The sequence below is a fragment of the Apaloderma vittatum genome, unplaced genomic scaffold (genome assembly GCF_000703405.1).
Source record: "Apaloderma vittatum isolate BGI_N311 unplaced genomic scaffold, ASM70340v1 scaffold15134, whole genome shotgun sequence".
In the NCBI taxonomy this organism is placed as follows: Eukaryota; Metazoa; Chordata; class Aves; order Trogoniformes; family Trogonidae; genus Apaloderma; species Apaloderma vittatum.
In genome coordinates, this window is record NW_009711068.1 from 36,657 (window position 1) to 55,382 (window position 18,726).

Sequence of the window (18,726 nt, forward strand, 5' to 3'; positions counted from 1 at the left end):
GGCGCTGGCTCACAATCGATGCATTCCCCTGCAGTTCTACCTCTGTGTTTGCTGAGCTTCAGTTCTGTGGCTCCCAGGTGTTTTATATATCTACCGAACCACATAACTGACACGCGGAGCCAATACCTGGGCTCACTTCAATCGATCTAAGTGATGCAATAGCCAATATCGTAGTAAGCCCAGCTCCTAAATTGGAAATGGCATCGCCCTGACAGATGTGCATTTTTCCTAGGCTGTCATGAAGAATAGGTAGTGGATGATCCTGTTGTCCTAGGGGAAGAGCTCTACTTGCACTTGCATTCATCAAGGTTTTCTGGCAACTGTAAGGCTGCGTGTACCCTTATCTTTGCCTTTGTCACAGTCTGGGGTTCAGCCTGTCAAACAGCTGACAAGGCTGTGGTAGAGAGCGTGTTACTCATTCAGTGTGGATTTACTCAGCTCAGTTAAGTTAGAGAACATGTTCTTGCAAAAACTTGTTTCGCTTTCTTTCTCTAAAAAATCCTTTAAGCTTGCAAAATCTGATTATATTGGATAATCACTGAAGGCAAAAATAATACAACTTTAATCACAGCAGAGTTAAAACCGCTAGTATGGGTATGTAATTACCTTTTGTAATTAAAATATATTTCTGAAAATATATTTCTGAAAATGTATCCAAGTTAAAGTGGCTTTATTACTTCAGCATAGTAATACAAATGTAAGAAAATTCCTGATGTGTTCATCTTTGATAAGCACCACCTCTAGTGTGTAAACTGCCTTCACTATAATTTTCTTAAACTTATCAAGACATCTGTAAACTGTTTAAATATTAATAGCTCCAAAGTACTAATAAACAGGAAATACCAAAAGACTAGTATAATCTGAAACAGCAAAACATGTCCCATTTACTTACTTTAAATCTATTTGAGTCATTACTTTGTGCATTTCAGAAGTCTATTAAGACCAAATTTTCAAACTCAGTTGTTAGGGGGAGACTAAGGTCCCTACATCAGTAGTTTACCTTGCTGCATTTCCTAGGGCGAGGTTGGCCACACTATCCAGAAAACGAAAACAAAGGCAATCATATTAATGCTCCTTTAATTTGGAGTCAGTTTGCAAATAGCTTGGTCTATAAAATGCTTAACAGAATTTTACAACAGGAATAACATTACATTTTTACATACTATATGCATAATTACTTCTATTTTAGAGTAAGCAACATGCCAGTTTCTTTTCCATTTCTATGTAATAGTCGTTGGCTTTCAACTTAGCAAAACAGTTTCTTTATGCCATTATGGCAACGTCATAAAGAAACTGTTACAAAGGGTCTGTCTACATGTTCTAGATTGTATTACGAATGTGTAACTTACCAGTTATATCAACATAACTTAGTAAAAAAAAATATGGTTTAAACAAACAGCCTCCTAGCTTTTGGAAAAAAACAGACCTACATCCTGTTTGGTTGCCAAATCGAATGTGCTGTTGTTACTAATGTTTGTGTTTTCCCTGCAGGACCAGTCCTTCTACAGCAGAGGGACTCATATGGAAAACTGCCGCTGGATTATGTTCAGTCTGTATCAGTAAAGCAAGAACTTTTGAACATTGTTCTTCCAGAAGAGAACGTTGAAAACTTCTGTGAACGTGCAGAGCAAGAATTTCATAGTCAGCAGAGAGAACTGGGGTTGATTTTATTTATTAAGATGTTGCTGAATTTTTGTTCAGTTTATAATCTGTCTTCACCCTTTGCTTTAACACTCCGAGAGGTAACTTGTTCAAATGTAGGTCCAGTACTGGCTCATGATAACTGTAAGATGAAAAATACATTTTCTGCAGATTGGTTAGTAGATACATATTTTAGAGAGCTAGAAACTTTTGAAAATCTACCACATTTTCTTCAAGAGCTATCTGCAATTATGTTTTTTTTCCCTGGAGAACAGATGAAGGCTTTATTAGCAACTCTGGAAACTATGGTAAAGACATATCAGCTCTTTAAGTAAATATTTTTAACAGTTAGCTTCCAAACAAGTCACATTGACTCTTGACTGTCAACCCTTTGTATTGGGCTACTTTTTTGTCCAGCAAATAAAGAAGTAAAAATTTTACAGCCCTGCGTGGCAGCATCTCCCATGTTGTTCAGACTTCACTCTACCAAGACCTGGAAGTCAGATCCATTGATTCGGCTCATTTTTTAGGCAGAGTTTTTCCAGTACCAACACCTGGTTGTTGACTGACATATCTGGATGCCTGTGACCAATTCAGGAGGGTTGCTGTGTCATATGCAATGTTAAACTTTGTGTTGCAAGACTGCAAGAAGCAGTTTTTCCTTGAGCAAGTCTTGTGCCTACATATTTTAACACTTTTTAGTAAAACTGATGTTATTAATGTGTTATTAAAAATATATAGAAAATTCCTTTTATCCATTTTGGCTTTATTTGTCCTTGTCCTGTAAAAAATAAAATTACATCATGCAAGTTAATTACTTCAAAACATGAGGTAGTAAATTTGTATTCACAAAATTGGTGTACTGGTATTTCCTATGTCTTTGTTACGTTGTTGAAAGTGGTCAAACAAAGTTGCGTGGAAAATCGTCTTCTCCCTCATCAGCATGACAGCACTTGTGGTCACTTGTTCATTTGTCACGAACTGGATGATACTGGCCCGGATACTCGAGTGATTCACAAAACTCCAGTGACCACTTCCAAGATCTTTCAAGCAATCAAGTCATCTTGCTGGTTCCTAGAATGGCCCAGAAGGGCTGCATCCACCCTCGGCATAACTCACGGTGTCCTTGGCTGTACTCTAACCCGTGTTGGCTCGCGGCGGTTTGATAAATCCGTTGCATTGGCTGTGTGTAAAATGATCTGGTAATGCTCCTGGGAATCCCTGAACTAACGATTCCGGTGGAAGCAGTGGCACAAATCTAGTTATGTTGGCAGGGGAATTTACAAAGGATTAGACAAGACAGTTCAAGTATGTCCTGAGCATCAGATTCTGACACTAAGTATGGATCTCTTTAAAAATTACAACCCATTTAATATGAGAATTCTGTTCTCCGTTCTGTGAATACATGCAAACTGCACATGATAAATCCTCTAAACTAATCCTCTAACCTGATTTAGGATTGTGTGCTACATATGCTATCAGATGGTCCTTTTATTTAATTAAGAAATAGAGAAAATCCTATGCTGTTCTTTAAAGGTATTGAGGCTCATGAGGCAGCTGAACCCCGTAGTTGTGCAGTGTGGGGTCGGGGATGACAAAGAGTTGCATGTTTTCCAAAGTCCTTATTGCACATTTAAGCAGCAGCAACTTCTCTTCCTGCCTGGAATTTTTGTAGAGATCCAGCACCAAATTCATTTCAGGTTAGGGTCTGGGAAGAGAGACATTTCTAAGGAAAGCTTATCCTGTCCAAGGGAAGAGAAGAAAGTGCTGCTTTAGAATGGGGATACCTTATTTTTAGTATTTTTTTCCTAACAGATTTGGTAATACAACAGGAGTAATTTGAAATCTTAGCCTTCTGATATATGCTTGCAGAACAGCCTGCTCTGATAGAATATAGGGTCGGTGAATATCATACTTGTTTCTGTTTGTGCGCTTAATTTTTCCTACTAAAAAAGCAACCCCCAAAAACGCCTTTGTTATTTGTGAGATGGACTGATAGCCATCAGTACTCCCTGTTGCAGGGCGTGCCATGAAAGCTGTATACAATAGCTTTCTAAAGAATGCAAAATACACATTCAAGTTGGCAATGTTAACACTTTCTTCAGTCATGAGTTTGACAGGTAATTGAGAAAATACTCAGAAAACCACAGGAATTCTAGTGTATCAGAGGGAGCAATGCTGCAGAATATTTCTATCTCTACTATAATGTGTTGGTGACTGAACTGAAATCAGGAAGATTGGTCTGATAAAGAGAGCAATACTGTTTACAGATCCAAGACTTTCAAACAGTCATTTGCTCTTATGTCATTTAGACAAGAAATAAAGCACATCAATCGTTTATAAGTCCTACTTACCTATTTAAACTAATTTCAAGTACGTCTCTCCAAGATACTGTAAAGAAAAGTAGATAACTTATGCCAAATGAACATTATTAACATTGCAAAATGAAACATTCAGAGGTTAATAAATGTCTGGATTAATATTCCACATGTAACCCCAACTTAAATATTGTCTCTGCGCATCATCAGTCTTTAATTATATGCTGACACAATTTTGTCCTCTCTAATGTTCTCCCAGTTTAAGGATCATATACTGAAAATTTTCCTGTTATTTCCCAGTTATGCTCTCAACAAAGTTCAGTTTTATACATAATCAGTTTTATACATACTCAAGTTTGCATACTCCACATTCTTAAAAAATCTTGGGTCTATCTCAGTCGTATTTAACATTAAATTATATGTCCATCTAATTTATTAGATGTTCTCTTTCAGAATAGCAAAACTTTTCTGTTAAATTGTGATTGCAATAACGTGAGATCTATTAAGTGATTAAACTGCCACCTTTTTAAAAACCCTCTTGGCACTTAGTCTATTTCCCACTTCTTGGCTTAATTAAAAGAAAAAAAATCAACAAAACGCACCTTGCTCCCCTTGTTTTCGCTGTGCCCGCCTTTCACATGCCAACATCCTTCACAAGCACAAAGGTTTATCTTCATCCTTGATCAGCCCTATTTTTCCCAGTTCTTTAAAGAGTTCTTTGTTATGCTCCACCTTCAGAACAGACTTGGAAAACACCACTTTGTGCAGGTGTACCAGATGCTGCCCAGAACTAGTGGTCAGATGGCTGGTAGCCGCAAAACAGAAGGTTGAGCACACTGGGATACGCAGTCGGGACTTATGACAGCATGCAGAGATCTTAGTAAGTCTAAAAAAAAAAAAAAGTTGCATTAAGCCATATTTCAGTGTTCCATGTTCTCTGACATCTTTCCTTTGTTTCACACCACTGCCATTACCAGGTATGAAGACCATTGGTGTGTGTGGAAAAATCTCGCTGATATTTGTTAAGATGTTTTACAGAGTGTTTCTTGATTTTAAAATGGTCATGCCCATTGGCAAATAAATCACTGCTGCCAGTGTACTAGAAATCCGGGCTCAGGAGTTTTGCTGTTGATGTCTTATGTTTAGGAGCAAGGGTTAGCTCATAAAATTTAAATATTCTTACGGCTGAGGGAGCTGGGGCTGTTCCACTGGAGAAGAGGAGGCTGAGGGGAGACCTTCTCGCTCTCTGCAGCAGAAGGGGGCGGCCAGGGGGGTCGGGCTCTTCTCCCAAGGAACAAGCGATGGGACAAGAGGAAATGCCCTCAAGTTGTACCAGGGAGGGAGGGAGAGAGGGAAGAAGGGGAGGAAAAAAGGAAGAAAAGAATGAGAAGGAGAAGTTGAAGGAAAATGAAAAGAAAGAGGAAGAGACAAATGGTGCAAAAACACTGTGCTCAAGGCCAGTTAAGAAATTGAGATCCACCTTCAGGGTTCTTTCAATGCAAGTTTCATTAATCTTTCAGGAGAGCTCTCTTATTGATGCTGGAAATTTGTCATTAATCTTGAATATAGGAAAAGTGAAAATAAAACAGTGGAACAGTGAACAGTCAGCTTATACAAATTGTTAAGAGTGCTGACACAGGGAAGTTTACCTATTGTGGCTTGTCACTTGCACTTAGCTGAAGTCTAATTAATCTAATTCTTGTCTTACCTACATGAGCTTGTATACATTTACTAAATGTCACAGTTTTTCAGAAGGGTCATGTAAAGAAGGTCTCATTGTTGTTTAATTCCCATTTCACCTAAATCACCTTACTCTCGTTTTCAAAAGCAGTGGATTTTTTTTGCCGAGATCTGTAACTATCTGTATACTAGCTCATCTGTAACTAACAGCAATTTGGAAAATTTAAGAAAGGCAAAGTTAAGTGAAAAAAAATAATTTAAGTAATCTAGAGCAGTCTGTATTAAAAAATAAATCCGCAGCATCAACAATTTAGCTTGCTGGATTGTCATTTGCCTTACTTATCCATTTAGTCTTCAGCACTTTCTGCTTCTCACTGCTGCTCCAACTCCAAATTTTTTGGACGAGGTTATGCTATCTACCTCAATATACATGTGCTTGCCTGCTGAAATTTTTCTCTGAGAACAAAATACAATCTGTCAGTCTGAGGTGGTCAACCAACCACCACGTTCAGCTTCTCAGAGCCCACCCTCTCTGTATGGAAGAAGCGATATCTATAAACAGCTCTTGAACTACTGAAGACTGAACCCCACATGGGTGCCACGTGGACTGACGATAACATATCTTCTCTATCAACCCCTTCTGATTTCAGGAGTGTTCACAGAACTCGAAGAAATACCTGTTCCCTGATGGGCCTTTGCAAACGCCACATGACAAAGCAGGGAGGGAAAATTGATAAGATTTAACAACAGGTGAGTTATCAAAGGCTTCGATAAAATATTATCTCATTCACCTACAGTGAGTACTCACTGTCAGTAAAACCACAGTGTGCTGGGCTGCCCAGAAAAAAACAGGAGCAAAACTCCTGCCTTGCATGACCGGCTACTAATAGGTGAGCAGGCTGCCATTTCAAATATTTCCCTTTTATAAATTCAGGAACAAGTTTTGTTTTTCTTACCCTGTGCAGCATCCTGAGGTACAGGCCTGTAAATAGCTGATGAATAACACAATTGAGTTGCTAGTGAGCACCAGATCCAATGAAAACCCTTCAGGTCCCTTTTAGGCTTCTGTACAGGGAGAGACATGTAGGTCCCTAAGAAGCTGAGCAAGGATTATCCTTATCTTTCAAAACTGTATCCTTCCCCAGAAACCTCTTCTGGCCAGAGCATCTTCTCAAGGCAAGGAGATAAGTTTATTTTCTTCTGCAGACTCTTGTTTCTGCTATATCTGCAAGGAAATTGCATAAATATTTACCAGTTTTATTTCCCAGGTTTTTTGTTACCCACTGGAAACATCATCCTCAAGGCTGCAGGCCATCCCCTGCCTCCGCTGTCTCTGGTACAGTCAGTGCTGAACGTTCTGCACCGAGCTGCAGATGCAAGAGGATCAATAATTAATTAGGTCCCTTCTCCTTCTCTTCCACTTGAATAACCTTATGTGTACTGCACTATCCTCTTAGGAAATGTGCAGCATGGGCTTGAGTCCACTCAAAGTGAATAGAAGGAAAAACTGAGGTCTCTCTCTTCCATTATGAGCCATCACACCCAAAACCAGTTACAGTTTATGAGAAACTGAAGGTATTTTGTCTATCCGTATGAACACGGGGCTTTCATTTTAGAAGAGCTGCTACATAAGATTGCCTTTCCCATCCATGTTTCCTCTGGTGACTGGAAAGTATGGAAGCTTTGATGTCACCTGCTCTTCCACCTGATGCCTTGTTAGAGTTTCAGCTGTGGGGCTGCATGGTAGGATGCTTTCAGATCTGCTCTGAAAAAGTTCTAAGCCTTCTTCTTCCATCAGTCAAAAGACACCTGTTTTTGAAGAACCTGATATGCTTTCTACAAAACACGTGCAATGCCACTTGCTGTGCATCTACCTGTTAAATCCAAGTTATTCACATTTTTACGTTAAGTAACCACCAGCAAAGAGGCTGCCCCAATACCTGTGCCAAAAGCAGTCATAGAATCATGGGAAGTTTTGAGTTGGAAGAGACCCTAACGCCACTCAGTTGCATCCCCGTGCCCTGGGCAGGGACCCCTCCCAGCAGAGCAGGTTGCTCCAAGCCCCGTCCAACCTGGCCTTGGGCACTGCCAGGGAGGGGCTGCCCCAGCTGCTACCTCTGCCAGGGTCTCACCTCCCTCACAGGGAAGAGTTTCTTTCTCCTATCTAACCTAAATCTGCCCTATGTTTAGCTTGAAACCATCACCCTTGGTCCCACCACCACACTCCCAGGTGAGGAGTCCCTCCCCAGCTCTCCTGCAGCCCCTTCAGGCATGGGGAGGCCACTCCGAGGTCTCCCCTTTGGGAGCCTTCTCTTCTCCAGGCTGAACAGCCCCAACTCTCCCAGCCTGTCCCCACAGGCGAGGTGTCCCAGCCCCCTGAGCATCTCTGTGGCCTCCTCTAGACCTGCTCCAACAAGTCCATCTCCTTCTCGGGTTGGAGAACCCAGAGCTGGACACAGAACTGCAGCGGGGGGTCTCACCAGAGTGGAGCAGAGGGGCAGAATCATTCCCATGAACCTATTGCCCAAGCTGCTCTGGATGCAGCCCAGCATGTGAGTGGCTCTGTGGGCTGCAAGCGCATAGTGCCAGGTCATGTCCAGCCTTTCATCCACCAACATCCTCCTCTGCAGGGCTGCTCTCAATTCCCCAGCCTGCACTGACACCAGGGGTTGCCCTGATCCAGGCACTTGTCCTTGCTGAACTTCATGAGGTTCACATGGGCCACCGTCTTCAGCCTCTCAAGGTCCCTCTGGACCAACTTCACCACTCAGTGTGGCATCATCTGCAAATTTGCTGAGAATGCACTTGATTGCACTACGACACTGATGAAGATATTAAACAGTATTGGTCTCAGCAGACCCCGGTCAGACAGCACATGCTATTGATCTCTATTTAGACACCAAGATGTTGACTGCAACTCTTTGGTTGTGACCATCCAGCCAATTCTTTATCCACCAAACAGTCCACTCATCAAAACCCTACCTTTCAAATTTTAGCAATAAGGAAACCATGCCACAGGGTTCACAGTGCTCATTTTCCACCCCTTAAGTTCATCTGCTTGAATTTATCTGCATCCTCTGGCCTAAGCAGGCTGATTCCGGGTTAAGGTCGAAAATTTACTTCTTTATTCAATAAAACATCTCTCTCGGATAGAGGGCTGAACAGGGCTGAAATTCAGAGACAAGCTGTCAACTGCATTTCACCACTGAATATAGCAACTGAGTAATTATTTGTAAAACACGCTATTTGGAAATCACATCAGAATCACAGAATCATAAAATCATTAAGGTTGGAAAAGACATCTAAGATCATCTAGTCCAACAATCAGCACAACACTACTCTGACGACCACATCCTGAAGTGCCATGTCCACATGTTGTTTGAACACCTCCAGGGATGGAGACCACTGCCCTGGGCAGCCTCTGCCAGGGCTCCATCACTCTTTCAGTAAAGATATTTTTCCTAATATCCAATCTAAACCTCCCCTGGTGCAACTTGAGGCCATTTCTTCTTGTCCCATCACTTGTTACTTGTTTGAACAGACCAATCCTCACCTCTCTATCCCCTTCCTTGGGAGAAGAGCTCGACCCCCCTGGCTGCCCCCTCCTGCCAGGGAGCAGCAGAGCAGAGAGTGAGAAGGTCTCCCCTCAGCCTCCTCTTCTCCAGCGGAACAGCCCCAGCTCCCTTGGCCGCTCCTCCCCACACTTGGTCTCAAGACCCTGCCCCAGCTCCGTTGCCCTGCTCTGGACATGCTCCAGCACCTCAAGGTCCTTCTTGTCCGGCGAGACCCAGAACTGCACACAGTAGTCGCAGCGTGGCCTCACCAGTGCCAAGTGCAGGGGCATGATCATGTGCCTGGTCCTGCTGGACACACTATTTTTGACAAGTTGAGTTGGGAAAAAACCCAAGTAACTCAAAATTAGCTCAGTCAGTTAGAGTGTAGTGCTGACAACACCAAGGTCATGGGTTCGATCCCTGTTTGGTTCCCATGTGCTGCCTGATCTAGTTGAGAAGCGTCCCTGCCCATGACAGGGAGATTGGATTAAATGATCTCTAAGGTCCCTACCAGCCTAGGCCATTCTAGGATTCTATCAATTGCAACAAACAATTAAAATTAAGGCCTCCTTCCCCCATACATTTACAATTTATGTACTGTAAATTGGTCATTTAAATTAGTGATCATGAAACAAGTGAGTTAATGCCTCCATTGCAGATGGGGCAGCAGGGCAGGTCCTCTATAAAGCTCTTCAGAAAGGTAACAGTGCATCTTGTGCTTCTGATCATCTCATCTCCTGTGCAGAGCATCTGCAACTCTGGGACAGCAGATGTCAACCTCTCAGCTCTCTGTGTCCTCATCAACACCTGAGACTCATTTCCTAATACTGACTGGTGGGTGCAAACCCACGGCGTGATGCTGGACCCTCTCTAAAACTCCCTTCACTTTCTCATAAATCTTAAAACTTGACTTTAAACTTCCTAACATTTGGCAGCCTCAACATTAAGTGTAAGTGTCAATTACTTTGAAAATTAATTTATTTTTTAAAATGCCACTATTTGTTCTGAAAGTGTCTGGTCAAAGTGCAGTCACTACATTACCCTGTAGAGAATGAAGGCAAGCTGCAAAAATCATAGTGCTGTATTTAATTATGAACCATAGGACTCAGAAAAGAACAGCAAATTGCACAGCAGAAAACTGTTTTCTGTGATGGACAATTTGTTAGAGCAATCCACTTCCACCCCAACCAAACTGTGCTTGCTGAAATTGCCAGTTTTAAACATAAACTCCCTTCATAAATTGCAGATTTTTCTACTTTTGTGTGGCTTTATGTTAATTTTTTCTCCTGAATTAAAATGCCCATTATGATTTAAGTCTCACAGAGCCCCAAATCCTTAAACTGGAGCACAGCAAAGCCCAGATACTTCAGAAGCAAGTAACTGAGAGCAAGATGCACGTATTTTGCAGAAACAGATACACAGCTTCCAGAAGAGATCTTTTTTTTTTTTTTCCTTCAAACTTGAATTTTCACTTCCTGTGTTCACTGGATTTCATGGGGAACAACTTCAAAATATGTCACATCCAGGGAGTGAGGAATCAGTGAAGCCTGGATGCAGGGCATCAAGACGAAGGAAAGACTTTTGTTCTTTAAGTAAATCCCAGTCCTTAAAAAAAAAATACTGCAAGAATTGACATTATACTTGATAGTTAGCCCATTTATGAGCAAAACTTCTATTTAAACAAGCCAGGCCCTTCCCCATTTCTCCTCCCCCTTCCCCAACAAATGTGTTCAGGAACGCTCAGCCTGAGGGAAGGAATTGCTTTAGTCTCCAGGCCCATTTCTTCTGATCATGCCATTATCCTGTGCCTGTGAGCAACAGCTCCTCCCGATCCAAGTATGACTGCTCATCGAGCTTGTTACGTGTCCCAGGGCCAGCAGCCCTGCGGGGAAGGAAAACATTTTACGCTTTCGTTACCATATTTGTTCAGGAGGAAGAGAAAAACCTTCTTGTATGTCGTAACTCGAGGATAGGCTGGTTGCGAAGATGTAAATTTTTGCCACTGAGAGCAACAGCCAGCGCATCACGGTCGTGAATTATCAGCACCAGTCCAAAAATGCAGTAAAAAAAGACTCTGCGGAAGAGAATTCCCTACTCCCAGGTTAGCAAAAAGACAATCCCTTGTTCGTTTATGTTTCTGTGAGAGGGTGGTAGAGGCTCGGAGCAGGCCGTGGGAGCTGCAGGTCAAAATGGGTCAGTGTCAACCAAGTTGCTTCTGGAAGCGTTCCAGCTGTGTCAAACTACCGATGCTACCAGTTAAACTCATTCCTTTCTTCCAGTAGTATCAAGGAACAGTCCAATATGATAGGATACACGTTGTGTATTTTCATTTTCTTTCACTCGGTGGGATTTGCAACGATGTGCACTCAGCAGAGATGGGACGCTCCTGAGTTGAAGCTGTTCTCTCTTCCCCGCATCTGCCCAGTGCTCAACACTCTCACGAATTTGGCCCCATTTTTTCAGTGTGTTTGACCTTTCTCTACTGCTTTTGACTGTGGATCTTCCTTCATCAGTTGAGGATCTAAAAGGCTTTGTGAGCTGTTTTGTGACATGCCAAAAAACAAAAAAAGATCATGTGCAATCATGCCAAAAGTAAACTTTTAGGAATGTGTCTTCATGTCAAGGTAAAGCAGGTCATGCGATATGGACTCATTAAATGGTTCCAGAAAACATTAATCGGCACTTTTTAATCAATATAGACATCAATGTTCAACATTTTATGCTTCCCTTTAATTATCCACTGGAATTCAAATAAAAGCTGAGACAAGCAGGTTTGGTTTTGTTTATATTAAAATCGGAAAATATATATTACCAAATGAGTCATAACCAAGGGTTTCAGGCTTCTATCTTGTGCAACCTGAACGACAAAAAAGGTTTTGACATTTAAATGTTATTCAACACTAACGCTAACAAGGTAAAAAAGCATGGTTATACCTGAGCGAGAGAGGACATTCAAGAGAATGGATATAGTATTCACAACAAAGTCTGAGTCTGGACAATTGAAGGAGCTCACGATATTCATAATTTGAAGAAAATTTGGAGACATGAAGGTGATTTGGGACAGCTCCATCTGTCTTGTGGTGTGAAGGACCTTTTCTTTCTCCACCAAGGGCAGAGGGAGGAGAGCCCTGCCTCGAGGCAAGCCCTTGAGAATGTCTCTCTCGGTATACGTGTCCTTCTCCAGGCTGCTCCTCACCCTCATTCCTTCTGCTTCACCCTCAACTGATTTACCAGCTGCAAGGCCCTTTCAACGAGTTGCATCTCACACACTTCCAAAATCGAGAGATAAGAGCACACTTTCTTGGAGCCTTCTAGGTTGACATCTGAAGACTGCATTTTATCTGAGAGTCACTGAATTTCCCCTTTGAGAGCCAGAAGATACACTGCTTTTGTGCTATACCTTAATTAGTAGAAAGCAATAGAAATTCAGTGTTCCACACTGAAAAAACAGCTGTAATTGCAACTGTGCTTGATGTAAAAAAGTTTTTTCAACCTTTGCAAGATTTCAGAAAAATTCTGGAGGAGGAGGAGGAGGTATTTCTTGCAAATTTGCAATAGTGGTTTTTGGTGGGTGGGTGAGGAGATGAGCTCTCTTTAACAGAAGCAGCTGCACAGCAGTCTGGAAATTAGCCCAGTTGGGAGGAAAAAAGAAAAAATAATTTGCCCTTGAAAGAGAAGCAGGCTCAGAAGTGGAAAAAAGTTTGTGCTTGAATGTCAGCAAGTCCCTCACAGCTGAGCAAGGGAGGGAGGCATGGGTAGGAGCTGCCCTTCTCCCATGGGGTAATGATCCCCAGCTGCTGGGCAGACTTGCAGAGGTTTTACTACATTTTCTGTGTCGAGTATGCGATCTAATGCTGATAGGAGAAATATTTTTTTCCTTTCTTTCCTGTGCTCTTGGGCTATGAAGTACTTTTAGCATCATGCAGGGCATTTGCTGGCACGTCCAGCAGCTCTTCCTCTTGTCGGTGGAGCTTGTGCTTTTAGGGCCAACATTAGCAGAGACAGTGTATGAAGACTGCTTAATTACCTTCTCATCATTCCGTGGTTATTTTAATTGCAATAGAAAAAAAACCAAACCCAAACCAAAAAACTTGGGGTTTATTCCATTAGGATTTAAAATGCTGAGTTACAGTTCAGTAGTGCTTCAAATTAAAGCTCATTGCTACTGTAACAAACACTTAGTTTTTCCTTACCACAAAGAGAAACAACTGTAAAAAGGGTAAGCAAGCTCTGTACTGTGAGTTATTGGCAGAAATGTAACTAGAAACTCCTGGACACTCAGCCTCAATGGATACTGAGCGCTCTGACACCTACTTTAAGTGTGGGTCCAGCCACGTTGTTCATTTTCACTGGAAACCAAATAAAGTTCAATTTTATTTCCCAAGAGCAGAGAAAATTGCATGATCATGAGATGCATTATTCTTTTGTGATCGTTCATAAATGGATGAGTTGCTCAGGAATAAAACCTGGTAAATCTAACAGGTTGGGAACTGACTTCAGAACGGAAGATGCGCTGCAATATTTACGGCGTAAGGCAGGGCTGATTCTCCCCCACACAGAGCGGAGCAGACAAACTGCCAATAGTGAAAACATGTTCACTGACAAACTGTTTTAAAATGTTAATTCAAAATGTCCTGTTGTGGCAGAGTTGATACTTAATCAACACGCATTTCTTAGCCTTGCCTTTGTGTGCTATATTTCCAGTGAGACTAATTTTAAGTGATTGGCGTATTAAAAGTAGTTCACAGATTTTTAACAAACAGATGTTTTTCTCCCACCTCCCTCTCTTCTTATATGTTTTGGGGCTTAAAATACCGAAATCCTACTCATGAAAATTTCATGTTTTCATTCTCCTGGACTTCACACCACTCACAGGAAAACTATAGCATAGGATTTCAAAGAAAGAAGGTTCCTAATACGTAGTAGAGAGATAAACAGTGTTTAATGCTGTAAATGTGGATTGCTAACTCAGACATTAACCACAGAAGTAGACATTTGAGTACAGAAAAAAAACCACCAACCACCCAAAACAAAACATACCAGGAAATTGCACGCAGACCAATGGGCAACATTACGAAGGTACAAGGCTTGCAGTGAGCTCTGCAAAACTGACAACTGGCAACAAACATTCGCACATTGTCGAGTTGGAAGTTTGGCTTTTTTTTTGGCAATAAACAGAATAGGCTCGTCAGTGATTCTGACTTTGTCAATAGCATGTTGCTCTTCAGACAGCATGCAGTGGAAAGGTGACTACACAAGCTTCGCAGGTAAATTCTTTTAAAGTCATGATGTAACACCAGCGTATTTAGGTCCAAGACTTTCTGCAGAACAGTCACTCTTCCAAACACACAAAGAGGAGGGTCAAAACAACCGTCACATCAGAAACCAGCTGTCAGCGCATCCCTAAAATAAACAAACCCAGGATGATCTTTCATGAGCGATGCAGCTAACATATAATTCTTCGGACAAATATATATATTTTTTTTATATATATATATATATATGCATTTGCTTGCAAAGTATTTCTTTTCAAAAAGTATCGTTAGAGTAGTGCAATATAATTTTATCAGCAATTGCAACCAATGAGAGGTTACCCAGAGAGGACCCTGGGAACAGCTCCTCTCGAGGATGCAGTCCTGCCGTTCTCCCACCCCAGGCAAAAAATCCCCTTTAATGTCACCGGGAGCTACGACGAAGAGCTGTGCACAGGTAGTCCCTTAGGAATGGAGTCTCTGCTCACTATGCGGGGAGCTGAGCGTGGAAGTGTACATGCAGCTATCAGAATATATCCCCAAGTACTCGTTATGCAGTGGCCACTAAGACATTTGAAATGTAAACGTTTCTTGCCTACGTCCCATGTAATTTATAAAATAACGCTGTTTCCATGCAGTAGGGCGCAATCGTATCAGAATAACTGACTACAGTATTAGCTAAGGAAATAAAACCAGTATATCAGTTTTACCACAACTGCATTTTTTTTTTCCCCTACACTATATTTCACATTGGTAACAGGTAATATGTTATACCATAAAGCGTCTTAATATGATCTCATGATTTGAAAGCAAAAACATTTTTCTGCAAGACTTCCATATTAAAATAATTATGTGCACGAAAGGTGTTCATAGCATGACACCCAAAGCAATGTGGAGTTAGTTTGATAGTATTTCCATTACAGCAGAACTATGAACTTCATTCACTAAACTAGGTAGTACAAATGAAGATTACTGGTACATATAGAAAAATCAGATAGGCAATCAGTTACAAACCTGGCAGTATCTTGAGATATTTTTTTTAGGTCTTATAATGGAATGATAAAAACAGCAGGAACTTCTTTTGGGAGCTCCAGAAAGAGATTTGCACTTGGTGTTTCTCATTATCTTATAAGCAGCCCTACTGCACAGGAAAACGTTGCACCAGGAGTTAACAGGGTTTGGAGTTCAAAAAAATCTGCTAAAACTTAAGTGCAGTAGGTTCCCCTACATTGTATTTATCCTGAAATGTATAAAACATAGAAAATCGTAATGGTGACCTTACTGGATAAAAATATTAATACTCACAAATGAAATCTGACTGATTTTTTTGAGTCAGGCTTAAATTTACATCTTTTGTAGGTTTAGTCGGCATGTATTGAGTATCTCGGGTATCCCTGACTGTCAAGTAGCACTGCACATTTACCACTTTGGATTGATTCTTTTAACGCTGTTAAAGAAAGAAGAAAATCCTACTTGAAACCTTCGTCAAATGTGTCTTTACAGTGCGAAATGTATCTTCAATGAGAAATGCCTTTTTACAATATTTACAAAAAATCTCCCCGTTAGATAAAAAGGCAAAATAAATAGAAAGCTTAGAGAAAGGAAACACTGCTTAGGTTTTTTTTTCCTTTTTTTTTTAGGCTTTTTCTTTTATCTCCCCTCGGTAGATGCTAGTCTGAACACGTGAAGCTGGCTAGCCAGGAATGTTTTTCTTCCTCTTGCTTGGGCTGTGGCTGGGATCTTGTTTCAGCTCATGGTACTGCACCTGTTAAAACAAAACGTTCAGAAAGAAACCAGTCAGGTGTCGCGTGCTAGAAAAAGGAAGATTTAACTTTTTTCTTCTCCGAAAGAAAAGAAAAGAAAACAAAACTATTCCCCATGCAAACCACATGGCATCTGCAGCTGTGATGCAACAACAACAGAAGCATAGGTCTAGAGGAAGAAGGAAAAACAGCATTAGGAAAATCCTGCCACGGAGTAACACTGTGTAAAATTTCAGAGGGCTACCTTTTTTGTTTTCTCCATGAGCTCTAACAGAGAATAAACAGCATTCTCTTTGATGAATTGGACGAATATTCTTTGCAAAGTTTCTTAAAAACCCACTTATCTCCAAAGGCTTGCCGCCGAGGCGATCAAATACAGAGCAGGTGCACGCACTCGTATCTCCTATCTCTACCCAGCTCTGAACTGAAACGTCTCTCTAGAAATGTGGGAAGTGCACAATTTCTATGATACCAGAGGTGATTTATGCACCTGACACTGTCTTAATGCCTGCACCTTCTCAAGAGATTGTGCACCGTTACAAAAGCTTGCGATTCATAACCGGAATATTTTTAAAGGAGTTTATGAGCATGGACAGACTGTGGCCATGGCAAAAACATTTTCACCCCATAAAAGGGAAGGCTGGAGAGCTCTCAAGAGACACCGAGCATCCTTCCACCTTCCTTTTCCATCCTCAACGGGCTCAGCTCCAGTGTTGTCTTACCCCAGTCAGGCTCACGGGCTGCTGGAGGCTCCAGATTCTACGATCCTAACATCTCCCAACAACTTGTCTTTTTACCAATTGCTCCTCAAAGACACAACCAAGGTAGTAGCTACTTTCTCACTGGGAAAAGGTCTAGCAGCCTCCTTAAGAAGCATGGGCTACTCAGTCCTCACAGCTTGAGCTTCTAATTTCCTTGCACCAAAGAACATCACATCAAATCAAAGTAACTGAGTAAATATATGTTTAATTAAAAAAAAAACAAATGGGAAGTCATGATGTCACATATCAAGTACCGTAAAGACACTACGAAAATTATACACACCACTTGCACGTCTGAAGGAACTCTGGATAGAAAGTCAAGTAGCTCGTTGTTATCGATTGCATACGGATTGCGAAGCTTCTTTGTAAATTTATTGATGCCTGAGAAAGTGAAAGTTCAAATGTTACCAGCATGATTTTAAAAAAAATACATATTTTCGTAAAGTTCTGAAAAAGGTTTTAGGATCCGTTTTGAAGTCTGACATCAGCGCTGAATGAATTAATGAATGAGCTGTAAACTTAGGCTCTGTAAGTCAGAATCTGCTGCCGTGGTTCGCTCTGCTTCAACATGGTGAAACTCTAGAGACATCTCCGAATTCCTCCAATACTTTTTTTTTTTTCCTGAAAGCAACAGAAACTGTGGCTGTTATGTACAGGTGGGAAAAAGGAGAGGAATAACTTATACTCGGAGTGGAGAGAGTAAGGGCTGAATTGTAGGATGGAAGTTTCAGGTTAGATGGAAGGAAATTATTCCTGATGCTAAGAGTGGTGAAGTACATGGGAAGCAGTGAAGCCCATGTCACCTGAAGACTTTAAAATGGGTTTACAGAAACTTCTGTCTGGGAATGACAGATACAGAAGACCTGATGGAAATGGGGACATAACGTCTCCATTTAGACGCCGTGGTCTTACAATGCCTGCTGGCAAATAGTGTACAGAAGCAATGAGAAAACCTTCCCCAAACTAAGCAGAAAGTGAGATCTTAATTAGACGCATTTTGTTATCATTAGGCACTGGGTCAGATTCACACGCTTTTCAGGCAAAAATGTGTTTCATGGGCCCTGGGAATACGTGTCTAAAATGCGTCCAGGAATAGTACAAACCTCACAGGCTCTTGTGCAAGCAGAAAGAATGCCAGGACAGAATTAAAAATGTGCCGTTCTGTGCAATTTATCCAGGCTGTATCAGAGATAAGATAACACAGTTTATCTGTCATGAAGCCTGTGGTGCCCGGGCCTTTTGGGACATAAAGATTTGGGATGGAGTGTGCGAGCCACAGCTCAGTAACACCGACAGTCCCACCCCTGTGCAAACCCTCAGCTCTGCGGCACAGAGCAGAGACGCTGCCGCCCCTTCATCAGGTGATTACACAGAGCGCTGGGAAAGACGACCTGAGATTCGAGCACCTTGGTTTAAGAAGCTCCTTTGCATCAGCAAGGGACTGGGGAATCAGCTGCTGTTGATGATGCAATCCAGACCCTCTCGGAGTGAAATGAGTTCACACGGAGCCATGTCATGCTACGTGCAGCCTGGAGCAGTCGTCCCTTCAAAAAAACACTGTATTGCAAAGAGAGGCCTGTTTTCTCCATTATTGTGTGCTTCTAGCCTCCCCTGTGTGTATGCATTTTGTCATCCTTTTGTCTATCCTGCAGCTGAAAGCAGGAGACCTTTTTTGTCTGACTTTTGTCTGTAGAACAGCTTGAGCTGGTCTGGAGTAGCATCTTCCCATCTTGTTCTTTGGGAGGTGTCAAGGGTTG

General features: G+C 41.6%; 1 protein-coding gene across 1 annotated transcript in view; it reads left to right on the plus strand.

Moving 5' to 3' along the window:
- The window catches only part of ANKRD32 (ankyrin repeat domain 32), a gene marked incomplete at its 5' end in the record, with an annotated part of 38,409 nt that extends 36,433 nt beyond the window's left edge, over positions 1-1,976 (plus strand). The window contains one exon of the mRNA XM_009867532.1: positions 1,492-1,976. Coding sequence (XP_009865834.1) covers positions 1,492-1,976 — 485 coding nt within the window. The remainder of the gene's footprint in view (positions 1-1,491) is intronic.
- Between the last annotated feature and the right edge of the window lie 16,750 nt (positions 1,977-18,726).